This window comes from Muscardinus avellanarius (assembly GCF_963383645.1).
Source record: "Muscardinus avellanarius genome assembly, chromosome: 11".
NCBI lineage: Eukaryota > Metazoa > Chordata > Mammalia > Rodentia > Gliridae > Muscardinus > Muscardinus avellanarius.
The window spans coordinates 65,453,235-65,479,254 of NC_137797.1; the positions used below are offsets into that span (position 1 = coordinate 65,453,235).

The 26,020-nt window shown below is 40.1% G+C and overlaps 2 protein-coding genes across 2 annotated transcripts in view; both read right to left on the reverse strand.

Annotated features, from left to right (window-relative positions):
• Positions 1-26,020, reverse strand: part of LOC308269496 (uncharacterized protein) — a gene marked incomplete at both ends in the record, with an annotated part of 48,430 nt that overhangs the window by 21,367 nt on the left and 1,043 nt on the right. The gene's annotated exons all lie outside the window — the stretch shown is intronic.
• Positions 2,551-3,504, reverse strand: LOC308270229 (olfactory receptor 6C2-like; the record flags this gene model as incomplete). Its single annotated transcript, XM_080706025.1, has 1 exon — positions 2,551-3,504. One exon carries the CDS (start codon positions 3,502-3,504, stop codon positions 2,551-2,553), a length of 954 nt encoding a protein of 317 aa, XP_080562151.1.

A 26,020-nucleotide genomic window follows, 5' to 3' on the forward strand; every position in this document is an offset into this window, starting at 1 on the left:
TTCAAATGGCCAATAAATGCATGAAAAAATGCTCAACATCACTGGCAATCAGAGAGATGTAAATCAAAGCTACCCTGAGATTTCACCTAATTCCAACTAGAATGGCCATCATTCAAAACACAAACAACAACAGATGCTGGCGAGGATGTGGAGAAGTGGGAACTCTAAGACATTGTTGGTGGGATTGCAAATTAGTGCAACCACTTTGGAAAACAGTATGGAGAATCCTCAGAAGAATGGGAACAAACCTACCATTTGATCCAGCAATACCACTATTGGGTATCTACCCAAAAGAAAAGAAACCAAATTACCAAACTAATGCATGTGTATCTATGTTCATAGCTGCGCAATTCACCATAGCCAAACTATGGAATCAGCCAAGATGTCCATCAACAGATGAATGGATTACAAAACTGTGGGATATGTACACAATGGAATTTTACTCAGCCATCAAAAAAAAAAAAACTCAATTACATCATTTTCAGGGAAATGGATGGAACTGGAGGACATTATGCTAAGTGAGATTAGTCAATCACAAAAAATAAGAAATCAGATGCTTTCCCTAATAAGTGAGAGTTAGGGAGAAATGGGTCATAGGAGGAACTCTTGGAGGAGGATCAGTAACTTTTAACTCTGTTTACATTGTCTTTGGATATAAAATATTTTTTTTTTATTTTTTAGGGAGTTTATTTACCCTTTTGTTACCTGTGCCATTGAAATCATATCCAAGAAATCACTACCAATTTCAGTGTTGTGAGGTTTTATGACCCAGATTTTCTTCTAAAAGTTTATAGTATTAAGATTTATATTTAGGTCTTTTATCTATTTTGAGTTAATATTTGTATATGTGTTAGGTAAGGGTCCAATTTTATTCTTTTTCATGTATTATTATTTTTTCAACAATATTTAGTTAAAAGACTAATATTTCCTCCACCAAAACTTCATGGAAACCTTGTCAAAAATAACTTGACAATGTATGGAAGAAATTATCTCTAGGCTTTTTCTTAACTCAAATGGTTTATATATCTGCCTTTAGAACAGTACTATACTGTTTCAATTATTGTAGCTTTATATGGTTTGAAATCAGAAAATATACATCTTCTAGCTTTGTTCTTCTTCGAGATTGTTTTGGGTATCTAGAATTCATATCCCATATCAGGATAGATTTTTTCTGAAAAATAAATAAATAAATGTATGATAGTTTCACCTAAAAAAAAAAAAAGAAAAAACATTCTCTGGTAAGAAAGAAAGCAAAAAGAAATACTGAAATGTTATCTTTAAGTCATCAAAAGCTTGATACCAGACAAATGAAACTGTTATGTGAGATTATCAATGTTAATATTGGATAAATTGCTATAATACTAGATGTCAACCACTAAGCCAAGCATGGGGAGGAGTGATGGGGAGGGAATGGGGTGGGGATCGGGTAGGGGCTAACTGGGTGATATGTGCATGTATATCTACAAAAGTATGTTCTTTATACCACTGTGATGTATGAATACATTGCACCAATAAAAAATAAATTAAAATAAATAAATAAATAAAATTTTTATTTAAAAAAAAATTTCAGCAACATTTGGACTGAAAGTTAATGAGAAATCTAAATTATCTCTTTGGAAGTACAAGAACATTTGTACTTTTTTTGTAAGCTATTTGTTTCCTTGCCAGATTTGCATTTTTCTTATTTTGCTTTATTTTCAATTTTTTTTTTACTAGATTAGATGCAAAATTGGGCTTACCTTAACTAGAAAAATATTATCATTTCTTTTAAATGAGAACTTATCCTGGAAGACATTTGTTTGCAGGGGGATTAAAGGAATGGGCTTATGTGACAGGAAGTATTTGATCTGGGTGTAAGAAATGTTTGAGGGTGAGCTGGATGTGGTGGTGCATGCCTATAATCCCAGTACTTGGGAGGCCAAGACAGGAGGATTGCAAATTCATGGACAGCGCAGCAATTTAGCAAGTCCCTCTGAAACTTAGTGAAACCCTGTTTCAAAAAAAAAAAAAAAAAAAAAGAACTGGGGGTATAACTTAAATACAGAATGCTCCTGGGTTCAATTTCTACTATAACAGGAAAAAAAAAAAAAGAAAAATAGAAGGAAAAAAAAATAAAAATGTTCATTCCCTTTTTGAGGTCCCCTGTTTGGGGGAGCTTTTCTGTCTTTCTATTTTCTATCTTCCCTTGGCTCAAAATAATTTTTATATCCCCAAAAAACATCCAAGAGGCCAGGCGTGGTGGCGCACGCTTGTAATCTCTGCGCTTGGGAGGCAGAGACAGGAGGATCATGCAGGTTCGAAGCCAGCCGCGTGCTGGTTTAAGAGACCCTGTTTCCAAATAAAAATATAAAAATAGGTCTGGGAGTGTAGCCCGGAGGTAGAAGGGCTTCCAGGAACCCCAGTACCACCAAAAAAAAAAAAACCCAAAAAACAAACAAACAAACAAAAAAACAGCCAAGAGAAATGTTTGACAAGGTTAACCTGAATAGGAACAAATCAAGACGAGACAGACATGGAGTTTAAGTGTTGATGTTAGTTGATATTTTATTTCTATATTTGAACATTCTCTTTCTTCCTTGAGACCAATGCAATTTTTTTGAAGTTATCACTGAAAGCCTGTTTCACTTGTTTGTTTCGCAGAGTATAAATGAACGGATTCAGCATGGGAGCAATGGATGTCATCAGCACCGCCACACCCTTATTAATAGCCACCGATTCCTTGGCTGAAGGATTGATATAGATGAAGATGCAGCTGCCATAGGTGATGGAGACCACGATCATGTGGGATGAGCAGGTGGAAAAGGCCCTTTTCCTTTGCTGGGCAGAAGGGAATCTTAGGATGGTCTTGATGATATATATGTAGGACAGAACAACACATACAAGGGTCAGAATGAAGGTCAGCACCGCACAGACGATCACCAACTGTTCTATGAGCCACGTGTCGGAGCATGAAATCTTCAAGATAGGAGATGCATCGCAGAAAAAATAATCAATAACATTAGAGTCACAAAATTTTAAATTCAGAAACAGGGTAAGTGGTGGGGATATGATGAACAAGCCAGCTAACCAGCAGCAGAGGACAAGCGTCCTGCAGACTCTGCGGCTCATGATGGTTATATAGTGCAGGGGTTTGCAGATGGCGACATAGCGATCATAGGACATGATGGCTAGAAGAAAAAATTCTATGACCCCAAAGATGTCAGTAAAAAACACTTGAATGACACAGACACTATATGTAATTGACCTATCTCCTGTTGCTATGTTGTACAAATATCTAGGGATACAAGCAGATGTAAATGAAATTTCTAATAAGGCAAAATTTTGTAGAAAAAAGTACATGGGCGTTTTAAGGCGAGAGTCCAATAAAGTGAGGGATATGATGGTCAGATTGCCACTTAAACTCATCATGTAAGTGAGAAATAGAAACACAAAAATTGGAATCTGGAGTTGAGGGTCATCTGTTAATCCCAACAAAATGAAGGTTGTTACCGTGTGGTTTCTCATTGCTGACTGCTGAGTTTTATTCAATCTTCATGTAAAATATAGAGATATTTTACTTGACAAGAGTGGTCTCAGAGACAGAGAGAAAGTCATTAATAGAAACAGCAAACCAATTCACAAGTAGTTTCTTCTGTAAGTAGTAATTGATATTGTCAATACTCTGGTGGGCTTGAGTACTCAGTCATTTATTTTGTTTTGATTGTTACAGATTTTTAAAACATTTTAAAAAGTTTAAAAACCATCCCAGTTTTTTCCTTTTACTTTCCATTTGTAAATTAAACTCAACTAGATTGTCCCATGTTATTGGATTTGACTCACAATGTCTGGTGATTCAACAAAATTATGAATTCTTTTTATGTCGGAGAGTCTTGTGTTTTAAAGGAGAATATTTAAATACAATCACTTCCATTTCTTACTAGAAGATTTTAATTTCTTTACTAGAAGATGTGCTCCTTGAAAAAAAATCTACATTGTAGCAATTCATCTGTATTCCATGCAAAGGCTTGCTGCTTCATCTGTGATGTGCATTTTGTATTTTGTCACCATGACCAAGCACAAGTTTATGTCATTTGATTTGTGTTTGTTTTAAAATGCAAATTCCGTTGTTGCCTCACTCTTTTGATTCTTGTATATTTCTCTGCTAGCTTGTAATTTATTCTCAGTATCCACTGGGATACACAAGTGGCTGCATTTGAAGAAACATTTGATCCAAGGACACATAGCTAGGAAAAAGCATATTTTTTTATGCTTTTGATCAGTTAAGAATGGGAAATTCTCCAGCAACTTGCTATCATTATCAAGTTCAAAATCAAACTAAAAATATTAAGTAAACTCTCCATGTACTGCCTATGCACATCTACTTCTTTGTGAGTTTCTGTGTGAGCATCAGTTCTACTGGAAGTTTTCTAAAACTACTATCTAGTCTGCATTGATTACTTATTTCCTCTCCTGTGGCAAGTATTTGTTATTTCCATTCTAGAACTTCCTCTGTGAAAGTAAGTTTGTTCAAATTAGGAACTGTTGTCTTTTTTTTATTAACTAGGATAGCTACTCAAACTAACAAAATCTTAGATCCATCTATCTCTATCTATCTATCTATCTATCTATCTATCTATCTATCATCTATCTATCTATTTTTGTGGTACTGGGGGTAGAACCCAGAGGCTTTCTACCTCCGGGCTATACTCCCAGACCTATTTTATACTTTATTTGGAAACAGGGTCTCACTAAGTTGCTGAGGCTGGCTTCGAACCTGCACGATCCTCCTGTCTCAGCCTCCCAAGTGCGGGGATTACAAGCGCCCGCCACCACGCCCAGCCAAAATCCTAGATTTATAGTCAGTGTATAAAAAATGTTGTTGAATGAATACATAAATATCTACACCATTGGCCTACACACTCCAAGTTAGCTTCTGTCCTATTTTGGCCTCATTTTGAAACTGCTTTGCTGTTGACACTATTTAAGTTGAATATGTGCCTGTATTTAACTTTTTTCATTTGTATTTGAAGCAAGCGTTTGCTAGTGAATAAAGTCATACCATAGGAGTGTCAGCCTTGTGCTTCTGTTATTACCTTCCATGCTGACCTTACTGTTAACTGGCTTTTCCTTCTTGTTTTAGCTCTTGAGCAGATAAGTGTATCTTTGTTGTTGGAGATTGTTGCTTTCTTGAAGCATTTGTCTGTAATATATTCAAACCAGAGGTCAAGGAATTTGCATACCTGAATACACAATTTTCATAAGCTATTCATCTTATAAGTACTTTTGCACCTTTATAAGTACACTTAATTAAATTTCATTTAATTTCAACTCACTGTATTTGTGTTACCAGTTTATGAATCTTTTTATAAATGTAAATTCTTATTATTTTAAAGTCTCACTTATATGAAAATAAATTTATAATTATGCCACAAGTTTTAAACCAATTTGCAACATGCTTTTGTATATCTTTGTTTTCTACAATTGTTAAAATGTCTGCAAAACGCATCTTTTATAAATATTTTATAAATATTTTTGTATGATTTCATAATTCTTAGAAATGTGATTTCAAATATATATAATATAAAACATGTATATAAAATATGTATATATATAACATGAATATATAAAATATATATATATACAATATATATTACATATAACTTTTGTGCACACTTACCAGGGCATCATGTATAAACTTTATATCATTACTTTCCTTCAACTCACTACATGACTGTGTTGCAGTAACCACACTCAAATCACTGCAGCCCCTGGTATATTGTTTAAAATATTATTTATATGTTTATTTGATCCAAGGTTTGGAGAATATATACACACACACATATGTGTGTGTATATATTCATTCATTCATTCTTTTTCTTTTCTTGGTCAACCCAAGGGAATTCTATTTCCGAGTTATACCCCCAGACTATTTTTAAGATTTTTATTTTGAAACAGGATCTCTCTAAGTTGCTTAGTGTATTGGTAAGTTACTTAGGCTGGCCTTGAACCTGCAATCTTCCTATCTCAGCCTCCCAAGTAAGAGGATTATAGGTGGTCATATTTAGTTTTAATCTATATATTTATACCATGGTATAATCATCTACACAGTTTACATTCAAGGCTTTCATCATCTTCTACAGATAAATATTTTTTCCTTTAGATCTTAATTCATGCCTCTTCAGTAGATATTTAAATAATATTTTAAAATGAGAGTTAAGGACTTTCTAGTTTTTGATTTGAACTAATAGTTGTTCTATAGTTTTTCCTTAGCTATCACACAATTTTGTTACATACTCAAATTAATATATACAATATTTGAGTTTGTCTTAAGTGATGACAAAAAGCAAATTTCTTTTCCTTCTTCTAACACAACTCAATGAGCATGTTATATGAATGATTATCACTTTTTTCTTTAAAATATTCTCTCAAGAGATCACAGTTATTTCACATCTTAATTATATGACCAGTTACTGCAGTTAAGCCCCAAGCTTTATTGTCATCACCATTGGGAAGGGCAGCCAACAGTGTTTCTGTGAAGCCCTCAGACAGTTCTAGGAAATACAGACACAATAACTGCAATAGATGCTTTAAACCGAGGGAAGGATACTTCTACATCTCAATCCTTTATTTATTTATTTATTTATTTATTTATTTATTTATTTATTTATTTGTACTGGGATTTGAACCCAGGACATTTACTTCTGAGTTACACCCCCATTACTTTAAATTTTTTAAATAAACTTTGAAACAGGGTCTTATTAAGTTTCTGAGGGTCTTGCTAAATTGCTTGAGGCTGGCCTCAAACCTGGATCCTCCTGCCTTAGCCTCCCAAATGCTGGAATTATAGGCATGCATCCATGCTCAACAGAGGGAGGATACTATTTTAAGCCTTCCTTCTATTCCTAATTTATCTCTTTTAAATCCTGTATGTCCTAGAGTGATTGATTATAAGGTAACATGCTCATTCCTGTACCCTCAGCATGTTAACCTTTTCTCCAAAATGCCCTTAATATATTCCATTCATTAATAAACTTAGGTTTTAGGAGGCAAATTTAAGAAGATAGTTGAATCTGTCAAGTAATTTTATGTTGAAAAAAGTTTAGAGATAACCAATTTAGCAAATATCAGATAAAATGTCATACCGGGTAATTTTAATGAAAATACATATACATAGATTTTCTTCTAAAAAGGAGACTGAGGGTTTGACAGTCATATTATAACCCATCTATAAATTCACATTATCTTTATGTAACTATAAAAAGTATCATTGCAAAAATACAACCCAGTACCATCTGTGGATCTTTAAAAAAACCAAATAACTAATTATATCTAATTTTTGTAAATCATGTCAAACATGCTTCTCAGAGAAAATCATTATGCAGATTCATCAAAGATAAAACTAAATGAAATAGCCACTGTACTTACTCTGTTGAGAGTTAATAATAGCTTTAGCTGATTCTTTTAAAACAAGAGTCCTCAAGGCTAATTTGACGAAGAGAACCTAATAGCAAAGGCTTATGTGGGAGTTTCTTGCCTTGGTGTCTAGCACCATCTTACTCTGACTGGTGTCTGGGAATTGTTACAGCTCTTTAGGGCTTTCCACTTCCAGCACACTGCAAAGATTTTCTAACCAAGAAGCTTGGCCTCCTTTTTTCTTAGGAAATTTTTTCTAGTTCTCTTTCAGTTGAAAAAAAATATTATTTCAAATATTGCCCTCTCCTGCTTTCAAGACTTTGTTATTATGACTTCTCTGGACGGGGTGAGACCTTTCACACTATTAAGATTTACATTTCATTTATTTGCTAAACCTGGAGCTAAATAAATCAATGACTGGGTCCTCAGTGACCCATATTCAAATATCACTAATGAGTCTTCTTTGTAATGAACTCAGGCAAAAATCCTCAAAGATGCTGCAACAGGGGCAGTGTCCTTAGAGACACAAAGACGCAACCATGGCAACAAGTGTAGGTCCAGATACAATAATAAAAAAAGAAAAAAAGAGAAAGAAAAATCAGTGGTAGCCAGGTGTGGTTGTGCATGCCTGTAATCTCAGTAAGTGGGAGGCCAGAGGCCGAGACAAGAAGATTTCAGGTTCAAGGCCAGCCACAGCAAGTTAACTGTAGCTCACAGGAATGTCCCTGGGTTCAATCCCCGGAAACACACACACACACACACACACACACACACACACACACACACACACACCACACACAATTTAGGTAGTCAAGAATCAGTCTGTTTCTCCCACATTTTTTCCAACCAAGAATGAAAGTCGAAATATCATAAAGTAAACACACCTGTTTACTTTTAAATTTTCCCAGACACTAAAAAAGATAACAAAAAAGAAAAATACTAGAGAGCAAGTGATGATATTTTTAAATATAAGGCTATATAGCTGGGTGTGGTGGCGCATGCTTGTAATCCAAGCATTTGGGAGGCTGAGACAGGAGGATCATGCTTTGTAGACAGCCTCAGCTACTTAGTGAGGCCCTTGGCAACTCAATGAGACCCTGTTTCAAAATAAAGAATAAAAATTAGGGTTGGGGTGTAACTCAGTGCCCCTGGGTTCAATCCCATATATTCATAAATATATGAATATTTAAAAAGCAAAAGTATCGTTTCTATTATTTACATTTGTAACTTGCTTTTTTCACTTAATTATATAAACTAATATAATAAAAACCATAAAATGCATCCTAATGCATAATATGCATTTTGGGAAAATCTCATTATTTTAAACCATTCTTACTAGTTTTAAATGTATGTGAAATTATTATTGTTTCTTAAAAACAGTTTCATCATGGTCAGTTGTACGATTATATCATCTTATATCATCTTCTCACATAATTAGTTTGTTGGGAGTTTTAAATTTTTAAAATAACTAACAATTGCTAGAGAAAGTATAATTAGATGAAATTTTAGAGGTGAAATTTCAGAATAAAAATAATTTCCATACTGAGGCTTTTATGTTAAATTTCTAAAGTATTCTCAAAAGATTATATCAAATTATATAGTAAAATTTTTTCTTCATTTTTCCTCTCCACTATATTCCTCCCCCAATTAAAGTCAAATTTATTTATGGCCTATCTTTTTTTTTCTGTACTGGGCATGGAACCCAGGGGCATTTTACCTCTGAGTTATACCCCCCGCCCTATTTTTTTATTCTTTACTTTGAAACAAGATCTCACTGAGTTGCAAAGGGACTCACTATGTAGTAGCTGAGGTTGTCCTTGAATCATGGTCCTCCTGTCTCAGCCACTCAAGTGCTGAAATTACAAGTGTGAGCCACCACGCCTGGCTTATGATCTATATTTAAAAAAAAAAAACACACAGAATTTAAGACTATGTAGTGATCACATGTGATGTAAAACTTTTTCACCAGCTTAACATTTGCTTCACTTTTGTTGTTATAATTTTTAAAAACTCAAAGAAACAGTCCAAATAATGCTGTCTCCATTTATGAGGGTACCACTGTCAATCTCATTAACATGTTTGGGGAGGAGAGGAGCAGGACGGGATCCAGAAGGAAACACACCAAGTGCTGAGTGCATGTATGTTTGTATCACTTTGAACCTCACTATGACGTATAATTATAATACACCAATAAAATTATAAAAAGCAAAACTCACACTTTTTTGTGGTGGTACTGGGGTTCCTGGAAACCCTTATACTTCTGGGCTACACTCCCAGACCTATTTTATATTTTTATTTGGAAACAGAGTCTCTTAAGCCAGGGAGGCTGGCTTTGAACCTGCGCGATCCTCCTGTCTCTGCTTCCCAAGCGCAGGGATTACAAGCGTGTGCCACCATGCCTGGCAAAACTCACACTTTTGAATTTTTTCATTTTTATGTTTTCACATTAATTTCTATATTCTTTATATTTTGTGTTACAGTAATAAGATCTCACCTTTAATAAGAAAGATATTTTTATATTAATTTGAACCTTTTTACCTACATATAATTTGGTTGCATCTAAGAAGAATTTCCCTATTTCACTGTTGTATTTTTGTACTGGTAATCATTTAAAATACGTTAACACATATATTTAAGACTTTTAAATGATTTTTAAGTAACTAAAGACAAATAAAATAACAATGTAAGTAAAATAGAGTATACAAAACAATAAAAACAATAAAATATAGCATATAAAATGTGAACATAGGTAAAACAGCATTCAAAAGACAATATATATTTCAAACACACATTTTAGAAAATAAAATATATTGAAAACCCAGTGAAATATTTGAAGAGGCTACCAAAGGAACAAATTAAAATAAGATATAAAGAAGAAAATAAAAAAGTAAAATACAATAGCAATAAGTTATATTGGACATAAATGTAAGATAACCTATAAAATTAGTTTTAAAGAAAGGTTAATTAAATTGTAAAAATATGCACATATAATCAAGAAAGAGAGAGTTAAAATAGAAACCATCCAAATGGACTGAAGGATGATCATTTGCTCTAGTTTGAATCTTCCACAATACTTACATGTTTTGAACTATTACCCCTATAAATATGCATAATTTTTATGTGCTAATTAAAAACATAAGATTTGCTAGTATAGTGATCTGGATGACTATCCTACACAACGTTGAATGAACTAAAGAAGACCCCCAGGTGTTCATTCAGTGTGCAGCATTCTCTGTCTTTCCCGTGGTGGATGCATTTCAATTCCCCCCAGAGGAGGACTGAAAATGGATTGTACCAAATATTATACATACATACCTGTGATAAACTTCCACATTTTCACCCTAAGAAGCTCTTTATGGCTTCTCTTTGGTCTACCCAAGTTGCCAGTACCCACTGTTCTTGCCCTCTGGGTTCATTCCTAAATAAAGTACGGATTACTTGAACAAGTGCTGCTGAGGCAGCTACACAAGCAGCGAGGGTGGTATTGTATGCAGTGTGGGTGTGCTGTACAGAGAGGACAATGTCTGGGCCAGGGTGGAGTGGGATGGTGCGTCAGTTTTTTATCATGCTACTCAGAAAGGTATGCGATTTAAAAGTTATGAATTGTTTTCCTGGAATTTTCCATTCAGTGTTTTTAGATCACAGTGGAGCATGAGAATTTCAAATAGCAGAGGGCAAAACTGCAGATAAAGGGTGTCAGGGGCCAGCTGGGCTTGTAGGTAGTGAATCCCCAGGATGAAGAAAACAGGCAAAGCCACCACTAGGAGGAGAGCAAACAGCAAACAGCAACTTTATTCTGTAGATCCATTCCTTATAGAGTGTTCTGTTCTAAATGGCACATGTCTACATCAGCATGACATGTACATGCATGTTACACTTTGCTTAGTCATCACACATGCATGTTCTACTTTGCTTAATTATTGTACCTACCTATATGCAATGCATATATGTGAGATGTGTGTGTATCTACTATTATACAGGAGGTGCAGGCACCCATGACCGTGTGGGAGCTGCATGGGGTCATGCTGTTACAGCCAGCCTATATTCTGTCTGCATCCACATACTCCAACCCCTACAGGGTGGCAGTGTCTGGCTTGATCCTGAGAGCGTTACACTGGGCCCAAAGACTGAAAAAGCCCATCAGGATGTAATGAAAGCTTCCACAACATGTTGGGCTAGGGCTTACACCTATAGCTCTACATCTATAGTTCCATCCCCTGGAACAAAGTTAACATAGTTCTTGGGTAACCATCCAGCAATTCGATTGGTTACAGACTGGTTCACCTGTTCTATACAAAAAGGTGCTATGCTTGCCAACTTGGTATGTTCCCCCATTAACCAGTTCCACCTATCATCTATAGCATTCCTAACAAGGGAGGGACTTTATTATGGTCTTAGTTCAACAAATCATCAATTACGTGGTACCTTTCATCCCATTCTGGTCTGCTGTGATTCCAGATTCACAAAGTGTCCAGTTGTCTGCAGTAGTGGGGGTGATTCACCATTGCAGAACTTTGGCTGCCTCCACGAGTAGCTCGGTGTAGACCCAGCAATGGGAGGCATTGTGCAGTCTTGCAAAGGTGTATACTCAGGAAAGCAGGCTATTCCCTGCTGTTAACCTGGATGGTAGGACAGTGCAGAAAGAGAGACCATTGTAGGTAAGTTTTTCCCTGGGAGGATGCAACTCGGCCTTCTGTCCCAGGTCCCATGTCTCTAGGAGTGCAATGCATGGCTCCTGCACACACTAGGGCCACTTCCAAATGTCTTGCTGCCTCAGGGACATGCGTTTAGGTATAAGGAGTAAGAGGGCTTCTCCCCTCAATTCTGGTTATACATGGGAGTCTTCCAAGTCCCTGTCATCCTCAAAGTATGGAGCTTATTTAAAGGCTGCACTGCTCAGGGCATTTGTGCTTGCTACCTCTTCCAGTGGGCCAAGGCCTTCAGCTACTCCTTTAGGAGTCTGTTAATGAGTTCAATCATTCCAGAACGTCCAGACTTGTGCTAAAGCGTCAGCAGCAGCATTACCAGAGTCCTGCTAAGGCCTTTACCCCAGGACATAATATGGTAGCTTCTTCCTGGAGGCCCCATTTCCACAGGCCCTCCCACATAGACTTACCCCACAATGGGCGATGCCCAATTAAGCAGTTGTGTGGTATCAATTGAGGCAGACAAAAGGTTAGCCCAGGGTAGACTGCCCAGCTGTCTATACAGACATGCAAGGGCCCAGGCTCCTTCATAAGAACCAACCAGACCGCCTGGAACTTGGCCCATTGGCTGAAGCATATAGCACAATCTGATATAAAAACATTTTTGTGGTGGGCTGTAAAGCCATAGCCGTCCATATGGATGGCTCTGAAGGACCAAAGTGACGCCATGACGGGCTCCAGTTAAAGCTCTAATTAGAATAGGCCTAAGTTTCTGTTTCTTTAAAAGTTAAGTTTCTGTTCCCCTGCAACCTATTGCCCCATTGCCTGGAAAAACCATTAACTGTGATAAACTGGTCTTCCCCTTGCAACAGCCAATCAGTGTCGAGTACATTTGGGTCTGGAATTCTTAGATATTTGGGAGAGGTCACTCGACTGGAGTAAGAGACTCCATTCATTCAGAACATTCTTGAGATAAGCGCTACGGGCCAGGCAATCATCTTAAAGATCACCTTATATGGCCAATACTTCCCTGGTGATGACCCTTACCTGAGGCACGAAAGCCAAACCAATCGGGGGCGTGGGGTGACAACAGGCTGTTGTTTCAAATTAACCAATCAATGTAAGGATGGGTTGGGCTGCCTCTCTAAGGGATACAACTTTGTTCTCGGTGAACACGGGGCCCTCTCTTTGTGACCACTGTGCTGGTATGTGTGAGGAGCCCAAGCTTGAGCTTGAATAAAGACCCTCATGTGCTTTGCATCAGAATCGGCTCCTGATGGTCTTTGGTGGGACACGGACTTGGCATATCAGCTCCCTGTGACAGGAGCCATCAGTATACCATGCTTCCGTGGGTATAGGGGCTCTCCCTTTCTCCTAGATACTTGGGACATCTTCCAATTCTGTGGGGTGTGAGAGCTATTGCTCAGAACTGTCCTGGCCACATTCCCTTCAGCCTAGGTTGTTCCTCTCAGGGCCGCTCCACTGGAGGGCCACTGTGTGGTTAGTGGGGAGGGGCACTTCAGATCACCACCACCTACTTAAAAAAACTGTGCTTAGCCGGGCGTGGTGGTGCACGCTTGTAATCTCCGTGCTTGGGAGGCCGAGACGGAGGATCGCGCAGCGAAGCCAGCTTTGTTAAGAGACCTGTTTCCAAATAAAAATACAAAAAATAGGTGTCTGGGCTGGGCGTGGTGGCGCACTCTTGTAATCCCCGCACTTGGGAGGTGGAGACAGGAGGATCGCGCAGGTTAGAAGCCAGCTGTGCTGGCTTAAGAGAACTTGTTTCCAAAAATAAAATAGGTCTGGGAGTATAGCCTGGAGGTAGAAGGGTTTCCGGGAACCCCAGTACCACCAACTCCCCCCAAAACAAACAAACAAACAAACAAACAAACAAACAAACAAACAAACACCTGTGTTTAAAATGTACTTTGTTTTAATCTCCAGTTAATGTTTAATTTTGTTCTAGCTGAAAAATGTCCTTAAAGTTACAAAAGTAAGCCTTGCAAATTATACAGTTTGAGATTATGGCATGGTTTTATGTTTTTAGTTATCTCCCCTCTCTCATCCTGCTTAGCAAAAAGTTTTTCTTTTCCCAAATGCAGCTGCTGGTCTGTCAATTATTTTTGCCTCTTATATGGGATTTATGACAAAAACATGTTACTTGGCTGGCAAAGTCAGGGGTTGCATGGTGCATTCCTGCTTTGAAGTTTGGGACATGTACTGTCTTCCTGTGTCCTTGGTGCGTTTTTAGCCTTTTTTCATCTCTATCTGCTAAAAGTAGTTTTTTTGGTATCAAAAGCTCAGCTTAAAGATAAAACATACAGAGATACAGTCCTTTAAGTATGTAAGTTTTGAGGTAAAGTTCTTTTATGTAATTCATAATCAATATTGGGTTAATACAGCTTGCTTTTTATCTTTTAACTTGAGCCTAAACTACTGTAAAAAATATAATATTTTTTCTGACTACAAGAGTTTGTGTTTTAACATTTGGAGTTTAGCTGGGATAAGAGCCAACTTTTAGCTGACCAAGGTCAATACTGGCTGCATCTCTTGGCTGTCAGCTTAGAGGCAGAAAAAGGATTTTGTTATTTTGCCTATATATAAAAGCTTATTCTTATTACATCTTAATTCATATGGCTTAAATTTGTTGGTAAAATCAAAACAGAAAAATGTCACTGAAAATTAACATATTTTGTTTTCTTCAGATTAAGACAATTACCATTATATTGTCTTCCTAGTAGTAGATGTTTAAATTGTAATGTCATTCTGAATATTTGTTTTGTTAAAATGGTTTAAGATATAGACTACCAGTGTAGTCTGGTATAAAAATGGATCAATGGACTACTGGACTAGGCTAGTGTAAAATTGGGTCGATGTTCAGAAAACTCTGATAGATATATTAATGGATTTCAAAACCTGGCTATTATGTTTGATCTAACAAAAAATGAGATACATATCCTGTTGTGTTTCTGGGACTCAGGCTCCCACTAATCAGCTTTTTTTTTTTTTTTTGGTGGTACTGGGGTTCCTGGAAGCCCTTCTACCTCTGGGCTACACTCCCAGACCTATTTTTTAATATTTTTATTTGGAAATAGGATCTCTAAGTCAGCACAGCTGGCTTGAACCTGTGCGATCCTCCCAAGCACGGGGATTACAAGTGTGCGCCACCACGCCCAGCTAATCAGCCTTTTAAGTTTGGCCTTTGGGGTATCTCAACAACAGAGATGAAGTAGACAAAATTAAGCACCAAAAGGAGACAAATGCAGACTTAGGGACAAGCCCATTTAATAGCCCTGCATTGGGTAATAAGTCTTTGCCCCCTCAAAGATACCAAAGGCTTCTCCTAGAAGAGAGGGAAAGGAGCTGGAGCCTGGTACCTGCCGGTATTGCAAAGGTGCCTGGGTACTGCATCAAGGACTTCCCTGAGTGAAGTCTATCTGCATTTGGACTGTGCCACCTCTAAGAGGAAAAATTAAAGAGCATGTTGCCCTCACCTCTGAAGGAAAGTGAGGTTGTCTGTTCCCATCATGGCTGTCCTCAAAGACTGAAAACTGGAGATGCCCAAGGTTTGGCAAGGCCCCCTTTGATTAGCCCTTGAATCAGCTGGATATTGCAATAAAAGAGGCCTGGGTGATTCTTGAGGTGGCAGGCAAGATATTGATTTTTTTCAGATACAAGACTTAGTCCTCTGCTTGCTTTGTCTCAGAGTTCTCTTCTATAGAGACCTATTTTGTACCTGGGGTTGACAGCACTCCAAGGTCAAATAAATTTGTAATGTCTTAAACCTGTAAAAAGGTAGTTTAGTCTACTCTTATATGCTAGCAAGCCTGATCCTGATGATCAGCCTACCTAATGTAAAATGTGATTCTCCCCTGGATCAGCTTCTCCCAAAGTGGAAGAATCCTTTTCCAGTTTTTAGCACTCCTGCAGCTTCTTAACTACAGAGACAATATCCCTGGATATGCCTGAAATTAAACTTGTCGCTTTTAGAGAATGTGCAGGAATAAGGCCCTAAATTCAGGAGTAAGCATTCAGATGCTGACAAGTCCTGTGAACACTCTTCCTATAAAGCCTTTAAAGGATTTAAAGGTATTATTCCGGATAAGTTTAAAAATGCCTGTTAAATTTGTACACTAGTGTACTCATCTGATGTTGTAGTTTTCTGTGGTAATCTATAATACAGTTAAGTTGTGTTATCAAATATGATATGCATTGTCTTTAATTTTATTCATTTTGCAGGATTAATGTTTAAAGGTGTTAGTGATGTTTACCTGATGTCTTAACTTTCCATGGTAATCTGTAATTCACTTACTAAATTAGAAAAATGTAAAATGCAATGCTTTAAAATGCTCTTAACTTCATGAGGTTTAAAGTAACACTTCAGTCATTGAAATGGGTTTTTAAACTGTTGGTATTAAAACCACACTGTTTTCGGTTAAGCTTGTACATAAGAACAAAAAACAGGCATAAAAGTGTGTGAGTGTAAAGTTTTTAGTAAATACAAAGAAAGGAAATTTTGTAAAAATAAGAAAGCATTTTGTAAGGTGTATCCTAAGATTGTCCCAAATGAGAAAGGAAAAAAACAGGATAGGCCAGACCCCTGGAGAAACCGGGCCTAGTAAGTAGCTGGGCTCTGGGCAGGGGTCGCGCGCGGGGCATGCCAGATGGGGCCCGGGTCGCGGGACTCTGGGCCCCGGGCCGAAATGCGTGTAACACATCAGACCCCTGGAGAAACCGGGCTCAGTACCCTGGATTCCGGGCAGGGGTCCCGAGGAGCATGCCAGCTGGGGCTCGGGTCGTGGGACCCTGGGCCCCAGGCGGAGTAGGGCAGATCACTCTGGACCCGTGGGGAAACCGACAGGGTTACAGTGCTACTGAGTGCCTGATCCCACTACCTCCTCAAACCACATATACTGTCTTCTCTTATTAAAAAAAAAAAAAGGAACAGAAAAAGAAGAAGAAAAATATCGGAGAGGAGGTAAGAAAGCCGTTATGGATGCCAGGACATTGGAGATGCAGACAAAACTTATCTAAATGCACTGGAACTTATGGAAAAATTTGCCATGAAAGAGGACTGCTATTTCTCTATATTGTTAAGAATCTCAGACATCACCTGTAAGGAGAGAGTTTAGCGGAGACCAAGGAGGAATGCGGTGTTGAAAGAGTTCTCTGCGATGGTGGTGGAGACTTGTATTCAGGAGAAGCAGAAACCGGATCCTACCAACTTTATTTTTTTGGAGAAATTACACCAAATGTCGAATGTTACCATCACACATGCTTAGGAACACTGGACAATATTCAGAGTGGAAAAAGAGCCTGGGAAGGATTTGAAACGGTGGAGGCAGTGGCAATGCCAGTGGCCAATACTCAGGGGAGGCAGAGATCTGATATATTACACCTGGAACCTTTGAAATAATAACCACAGAGACAGTGATTGGAACCTGCTGAGGGGTTAGGCGGGCGCCGGGGCCAGTGGCCGACATCGGAGCTGCTGTGAGGCAAGGCCACTACTGAGGCCTCCGTGGCCAGGATTGGAACCTGCCGAGGGGTTTGACCGATGCTAGGGCCAGCAATGCCGGCATTGGAGCCTGCCATGAGGCAAGGCTTGTGCTGGGGCCTCCGAGGTCGGGTCCGGAACCTGCTGAGGGGTTAGGCCGGTGCTGGGGCCAGCGAGGCCGGTATCGGAGCCTGTCGTGAGGCAAGGCCGGTCCTGGGGCCTCCGAGGATGGGACCGGAGCCTGCTGAGGGGTTAGGCCGGTGCTGGGGCCAGCGAGGCCGGCATTAGAGCCTGCCATGAGGCAAGGCCGGTACTGGGGCCTCCGAGGTCAGGATAAGAGCCTGCCGAGGGGTTAGGCCGGTGCTGGGGCCAGTGAGGCTGGCATCGGAGCCTAACGTGAGGCAAGGCCGGTGCTGGGGCCTCCGAGGCCGGGATTGGAGCCTGCCTTGAGGCAAGGCCGGTACTGGGGCATCTGAGGCCGGGATAAGAGCCTGCCGAGGGGTTAGGCCGGTGCTGGGGCCAGTGTGGCTGGCATCGGAGCCTGCCGTGAGGTATGGCCGGTGCTGGGACCTCCGAGGCCAGTATCGGAGCCGGCCGAGGGGTTAGGCCTGTGCTGGGGACAGTGAGGCCGGCATTGGAGCCTGCTGTGAGGCAAGGCCGGTGCTGAGGCCTCCGAGGCTGGGATCGGAGCCTACCTTGAGGCAAGGCCGGTACTGGGGCCTCCGAGGCCAGGATTAGAGCCTGCCGAGGGGTTAGGCCGGTGCTGGGGCCAGCGAGGCCGGCATCGGAGCCTGCCGTGAGGCAAGGCTGGTACTGGGACCTCCGAGGCCGGGATAAGAGCCTGCTGAGGGGTTAGGCCGGTGCTGGGGCCAGCGAGGCCAGCATCGGAGCCTGCCATGAGATATGGCCAGTGCTGGGGCCTCCTAGGCCGGGAACGGAACCTGCTGAGGGGTTAGGCCGGTGCTGGGGCCAACGAGGCCGGCATTGGAGCCTGCCGTGAGGCTAGGCCGGTGCTGGGGCCTCCGAGGCCGGGATTGGAATCCTGCCAAGGGGTTAGGCCGGTGCAGGGGCCAATGGCCAGCATCAGAGCCTGGCGTGAGGCAAGTTCACTCCTGCTGCCTCCAAGGCCAGGACCAAAGCCAGCTTAGGGGCTAGACCGGTGCAGGGGCCAGCGATACCAGAACTGGGGCCTCCCATGAGGCAATACCGCTGCTTGAGCCAGCGAGGTCTGCATCAGTCCACTGAGTAGCCAGGCCACTACTGGGACCATCAAGAGTGGGATCGGTATCGCCGGGCGTGGTGGCGCACGCTTGTAATCCCAGCGCTTGGGAGGCGGAGACAGGAGGATCGCGCAGGTTCGAAGCCAGCCGTGCTGGCGTAAGAGACCCTGTTTCAAAAATATAAAAATAGGTCTGGGTGCGTAGCCCGGAGGTAGAAGGGCTTCCAGGAACCCCAGTACCACCAAAAAAAAAAAAAAAAAAAAAAAAAAAAGAGTGGGATCGGTACTTGCAACGCAGCATGCACAGAGAAATATCGCAGAAAATATAAATCAGACGCTTCTCTTAATCAGCAATAACTAGGAGGAAAAGGGCAACAGGAAGAGGTCGAGCTATAGAAGGGCCCTATAGTGAATCAACTAAGGTGACCAATCAGAGGGTATGGAATAGGGGAGGATGGAGCCTCTTTAAAACGCAGGAGGTACATAAACAAATGTATCAAAGTAAATCACCAAAGAAGCATGGGATGGAGGGAGGGGGAGGGGATGGGATGGGGGCTGGAGGAGGGCTAATTGGATGATGTGTGCTTGTATATCCTCTCAAGTCTTGTACTCCAATGTGATTGATATATGACTACAATGCACCAATTTAAAAAATAAATTAATAAGAAAAATAGAATAATATCAAAATGCTAAAAGCAAGTTGCAGAAGGTCTGAACATGTTAAAAAATGATTGTGTAAGATAAAACTTATAAAAAGAAATAGTGCATGTGATAAAAATGGTTATGTTTAAAAATTATTCAGGGCCGGGCATGGTGGCGCACACTTGTAATCCCTGCTCTTGGGAGGTGGAGACAGGAGAATCGCGTTCAAAGGTTCAAAGCCAGCCTTGCTGGTTTAAGAGACCCTGTTTCCAAATAAAAATATAAAAAAAAAGCCTTTCCTGCTGTTGGTCAGGTTGGTAGCCATCGATATGGGCAAGTTTATGCAACCAGGGAAGGTGGTGCTGGTCCTGGCCAGATGCTACTCTGGACGCAAAGCTGTCATTGTGAAAAACATTGATGATGGCACGTCAGACCGCCTCTACAGCCATGCACTGGTGGCTGGAATTGACCGCTATCCCTGCAAAGTGACCACTGGCATGGGCAAGAAGAAAATTGCCAAAAGATCAAAGATCAAGTCTTTAGTGAAAGTTTATAACTACAGTCATCTAATGCCCACAAGGTACTCCATGGACATCCCCTTGGACAAAACTGTTGTCAACAAGGATGTTTTCAGAGACCCTGCTCTTAAATGGAAGGCCTGGCGGGAGGCCAAAGTTAAGTTTGAAAATCTATATGGTTCCTCATGGTTAATAAGACTCTTAAGACTGTATTTTGAGTTTTGTTTCTCACATACTTATGCTGGCGAGCTCTAGATGATGCTCCAGAAAAACATCAGTGGGAGCCCCTTAGATGGCCGTGGACCAGCTTTTGCTGCTCAGCTCGAGCCCACCAAGAGTGTGGCCATGACTGTGGGCCATATATGAAACAGTACATATGCCAGCTCCATACAGGAGACTGGGTCTTCATCCAATGGCACCGGCAAGAGACACTCGAACCCCAGTGGAAAGACCCAACATGATCCTCCTGACTACCCCAACAGCCCTCAAGGTGGACGGCATAGCAGCTTAGATACACCACACCCATACACAGGTGGTGGACCAGTTCAGCACCCCAGTTAGAATATTGCACAAAGGACCACATAAATACGGTCCAGCTCATGATTATGCGGTCCCAATATCAGTCCCTAAATACGATAGAGCTAACAATGCATGAGCCATTATTGGCTCCTCTAGTTACTAGTCAGAGGGGGTAATGAGGACCAAAGTGATGCCAATGACAGGCCCCAGTTAAAGCTCTAAGTAGAATAGGCCTAAGTTTCTGTTTCTTTAAAAGTTAAGTTTCTGTTTCCCCGCAATCTATTGCCCCATCGCTTGGAAAAACCATTAACTGTGCTAAACTGATCTTCCCCTAGCAACAGCCAATTGGTGTTGAGTACATTTGAGTCTGGAATTCGCAGATATCTGGGCGAGGTCACTTCAACTGGAGTAAGAGACCCCCACTCATTCAGAACATTCATGAGATAAGTGCTGCAGGCCAGGCCAATCAGCTTAAAGGTTACTTTATATGGCCAATACTTCCCTGGTGATGACCCTTACCTGAGGCATGAAAGCTAAACCAATCGGGGGCATGGGGTGACAACAGGCTTTTGTTTCAAATTAACCAATCAATGTAAGGATGGGTTGGGCTGCCTCTCTAAGGGATAAAAGCTTTGTTCTCGGTGAACACGGGGCCCTCTCTTTGTGACCACTGTGCTGGTATGCGTAAGGAGCCCAAGCTCTTCATCAGAATCGGTTCCTGGTGGTCTTTGGTGGGACACGGACTTGGCATATCAGCTCCCTGTGACAGGAGCCATCAGTATACCATGCTTCCGTGGGTATAGGGGCTCTCCCTTTCTCCTAGATACTTGGGACATCTTCCAATTCTGTGGAGTGTGAGGGGGCTCTTGCTCAGAACTGTCTTGGCCACATTCCCTTCAGCCTAGGTTGTTCCTCTCAGGGCCGCTCCACTGGAGGGCCACTGGGACCCTCACCTTATCCTGCTGACTATACTGATTGTCAGAGGCCCGGTGAGGGGCCAGCTGTGGTCATAGGCATTGAAAACCTAGGATGAAGAAAGCACGAGGAGCTACCACTCAGAGGAGAACAAACAGCAAACAGTAAATTTATTCTGCAGACCTGTTCCTTATATAGGGTTCTGCACAAAATGACACATGCTCACATCAATATAATGTGCACATGCGTGTTACACTTTGCTTAGTCATCACACATGTGTGTTACACTGCTTAGTCACTGCACATGCACGTTACACTTTGCTTAGTCATTGCACATGTTACATTTTGCTTAGTCATTGCACATGTGTGTTACACTTTGCTTAGTCATCACATATGCATGTTACACTTTACTAAGTCAATGCACATGTGTGTTACATTTTGCTTAGTCATCACACGTGTATTACACTTCGCTAGGTCATCATACACGTGTTACATTTTGCTTAGTCATCACACATGTGTTATACTTTGAGTAGTCATCCACATGACTTTGGATGGGACATGGACTTGGTATATCAGCTCCAAGCTCTTTGCTTAGCCATCACACATGTGTTATGCTTTGCTTGGCCATCAAACATGTGGGTTACACTTTGCTTAGCCATTGCCTATGCTGGTTACACTTTGCTTGGTCATTACACATGCGGGTTACACTTTGCTTAGTCATTGTAAAATGTGTATTACATTTTGCATGCGTGGAATGTGCTGAGCACTCACTATTATCCATGAGGTGTACATGCCATGACTGTATGGGAGCCATGTGACTTGCAGCTGCATGGGGTCATGTTGTCATTGCCCGCCTGTGTTTTACCTGGGTGCTCACAGAGGGAACTATTGTATTTCTGTTTATATGATGATCACAAGTAAATAGTAATTTCTGACACTACAAGTGAGTATGTCATATATCTTAGATGGGATATTTACCTTGAGGGGCATAAAAGAGATTTCTGGGGTACTGAAAATATATTATGTCTGAATATGTGTGTTAGTTATATGATAATCATACTTATAAAATATATCCAACTATACATTTTGAATTATGTTCTTTGCCATGTGTTAAACCTTAATATTTAAAAAGTATTTATATCTTAAAGATATGTATTAAAATATCACAAATGAAATAATAAATATATTTGTTTCAAATAATATAATTAAGGGTTGATAGAATGGACTGGTATGTAGATAAGACAAGGTTGACCATAAACTGCTACTTGTTGACACTGTGACGGATATAGGGATGAGTGTTATAAAAACCTCTCTATTTCTTTAGGTGTAAAGTGAATAGGAATGGAGTGTTTAGCATGTGGTCTGGCATAGAATAAGCTTTAAAAATATTTGATGTTAGTATGATATTTTAGCCAGGCAAGGTGTTAGATGCCTGTAATCCCAGTCCTTGGGAGGCTGAGACAGGAAAATCACAGATTCGAGGACAGTCTTATCAAGTAGTGACTCTCATCAACTAGTGAGACTCTGTTTCCAAATAAAAATAAAATAGAGCCGGGGGTGTAGCTCATAGGTGGAATGACCCTGCGTTCAATCCCCAGTGCTTGCCCCACAGAATATAGGATGTTTTAAGCATTTTTTGGATGCTTTAAGGAATTTAAGATACCATCTGTAATTTTGGTAGGGGCTGAAAAGGGTAGGCTTCTCAGATTAAGGCCTGTAGTTGCTTCTCATCTTGGGATGGAGGCCTAGACTTTTAGTGCACCCTAAGCAGCATGTGACTTCTATTGCAGGTCACCTCCAGTGTCTTGACCTCAAGACAGGTGAAGGGCATATTGCAGCATGAATTTGTCGAAATAGAGTTCCTAATAACTTATTGGGAACAGAGCTCACTGCTTTCCATTTGGAAACACCTGGTGCTTGTCCAATAAGAGGTATAGAGCTAGGAGAATGCCATTCATAGTGTCTAGGAGTTGGGGCATAGAGTGGGCCAGCTGAGGAAGTGTGGGCAGGTTGGTGGAAGTACAAAAGTAATGAAGAAAAAGTCACCGGAGTCAGCTGGGAAAATGGAGGTAACCTCACAGAGCAACTGAGGAAACCTTGGCTGCCAACAACTCTGTCTGCATTACCCAGAGCTCTGCCAGGACCCAGACTCATTCCACCCCATTGCCTTTCCTGCCTGTCCAGGGCTCATGGGCGTTGCTCTAAGACACAGAAGGATTTACATGTTCACTTTCCTATTGTTTATATCAGTTTATATATGTATAAAAGTTCAGCTCTTTTTTTAGGAAAATTAGAGTTATGCCAGTGGTGATGACATTTATATTTTCATCCAATAGTTCTTTTAGTTTTTAACCCATGGATTGATTTCAATATTACCAATCTTATATTGAAACATTTTAAAAATGTTTAAGGACTACCCATGCATAATGTGTATCAAATGATCACATTCTATTCCATAAATTTGTACAAATAAAACAATAATAAAAAGGATATATAGCATTTTAGAATTGATTAGTTTTTTGTGGTATTGGGGATTTAGCCCAGGGACATTCTACCTCTGAGCTACACCCCCCAGCCCTACTTTTTATTCTTTATTTTGAAACAGGGTCTCACTAAGTTGTAGAGGGCTTCACTGAGTAGCTGAGGCTCGCTGTGAACATGCTATCCTTCTGTCTCAGCCTCCCAGGTACTGGGATTACAAGCGTGCAGCATTATGCCTGGCTAGAGTTGATTAGCTTTAAGCCTATCATCAGCATCCATTCACCCACCCTTCCTTCCTTCCTCCCTTCCTTCCTTCCTCCCTCCCTTCCTTCCTTCCTCCCTCCCTTCCTTCCTTCCTCCCTCCCTTCCTTCCTTCCTTCCTTTCTTCCTTCTCTCTCTTTTTTCTTTCTTTGTTCCTTCCTTCCTTCATTTATTTACTTATTTATTTTGTGGTACTGGGGATTGAACTCAGGGACATTCTACTTCTCAACTATACCCCTAGCCCCATTTTCCATTTTGAAATAGATTCTTGCTAAGTTGCTGAGGGCCTTGTTAAGTTGCCAAGACTGGCTTCGAATCTGTAATCCTCCTGTCTCCTGTATTGGGAATACAGGGGTGTGCCACCATATCTGGCTATCTTTCATTACTTAAATGTTGCTTATAATGATTTCAATAAATGTGGAGTTTGTTTGAGGAGTTTCTTGGAAAAAATTTGTTACTGAAAAGTATTTCTCTAGTGAGGCTTTCTTAAGTCAAAGACTGAATTTTGGATCAAATAAGCAGAATTTTAATTCTAAGTCTACTTTTAACTAACACTGCATAAATACCAAAAGCCTTTCAATAGAAATAAAGCATAAGTCACATATGCAGCTTAAAATTGTATAGTAGTTAAGTCGGGCGTGGTGGCGCACGCTTGTAATCCCCGCACTTGGGAGGCGGAGATAGGAGGATCACGCTGGTTTGAAGCCAGGCGCACTGGCTTAAGAGACCCTGTTTCAAAAAATATAAAATAGGTCTGGGAGTGTAGCCCAGAGGAAGAAGGGCTTCCAGGAACTCCAGTACCACCAAAAAAAAAAAAATTGTATAGTAGCCACATTATTCAGTAAAAGAAACTAACTCTAATAGTTAATTTTAACTGAATATATGATATCATGACAGTCAATATTAAATTATTGCATTTAAATTTCTTTTATTTTTGCAGTACTGGGGATGGAACCCAAGGGCATTCTACCTCCAAGCGACAAGAAGCAGAGGCTGTTCACGAACTTGAGATCCTCCTGTCTCAGCCTCCCGAATGCTGGGATTACAAGCGTGCACCACCATGCCCAGCTCGCATTTACATTTCTTAAAATGTATTTGTTTTAGATGCTTATTTCTGAAGGCATTAAGGAAGTGATTTGGCTGAGAACAATAGCAGTAGTGAACATTTTCACCCCATCATTAGCTACAGACTCTTTTGCTGAAAGTTTAAAATTGATGAGATACAGCTTCTATAGTTTTACTTTGAGTTATAGTTATTTCTGTACCTATCATATATAGGCCATGTTTTTCACTTTTTATATACTTTATGATATCCTAACAATTTAAAACTCTCAAGAGCCAGTGCTTATAGTCATAAAGACATAGAAACAAATGCAGATGTAAATCTATGGCCATTTCCTTACAAATTTGCTAACCTTTTAAGAAGAATGTTTAGCATTTTATTTCACATAAATTTTATTAAATTAATTTATTAGCCCTGTGATACTTAGAGTATTTGAAATTGTAGGATTTTCTATTTTATAATTCAGTTTCTGTTTTAAGATATGAACAGTGTGAAGAGCTTTTAAATTTTGAAATGCTACCTTTTTTGGTTGTTGTTTGCCATGTTTGCAATTTATAAAAAATGTATTCTATTCTATTTATTTAATTGATTGGTACCACATACCCAGTAAAATATAAGGCATGAACAAACAAGAAATCTGTGGATTTTCTATTTCATCCCCAGTGCCTGAAAGGACACCTGGCTATAACCAAGGCCTTCAAATATCAAATTGGAAAATATAATAAACACAATTATTCAGTCAGTACATCAAAATTATTGATTCTGTTTGTGTTATTTTATTTGCAGTTCTGTTGAGATTTGTAATTATGTGAAGTCTGCCTTTTGATTCCTGGAAGTTATGTTTTCTTTCTGAGTTTCTTATCCTGAA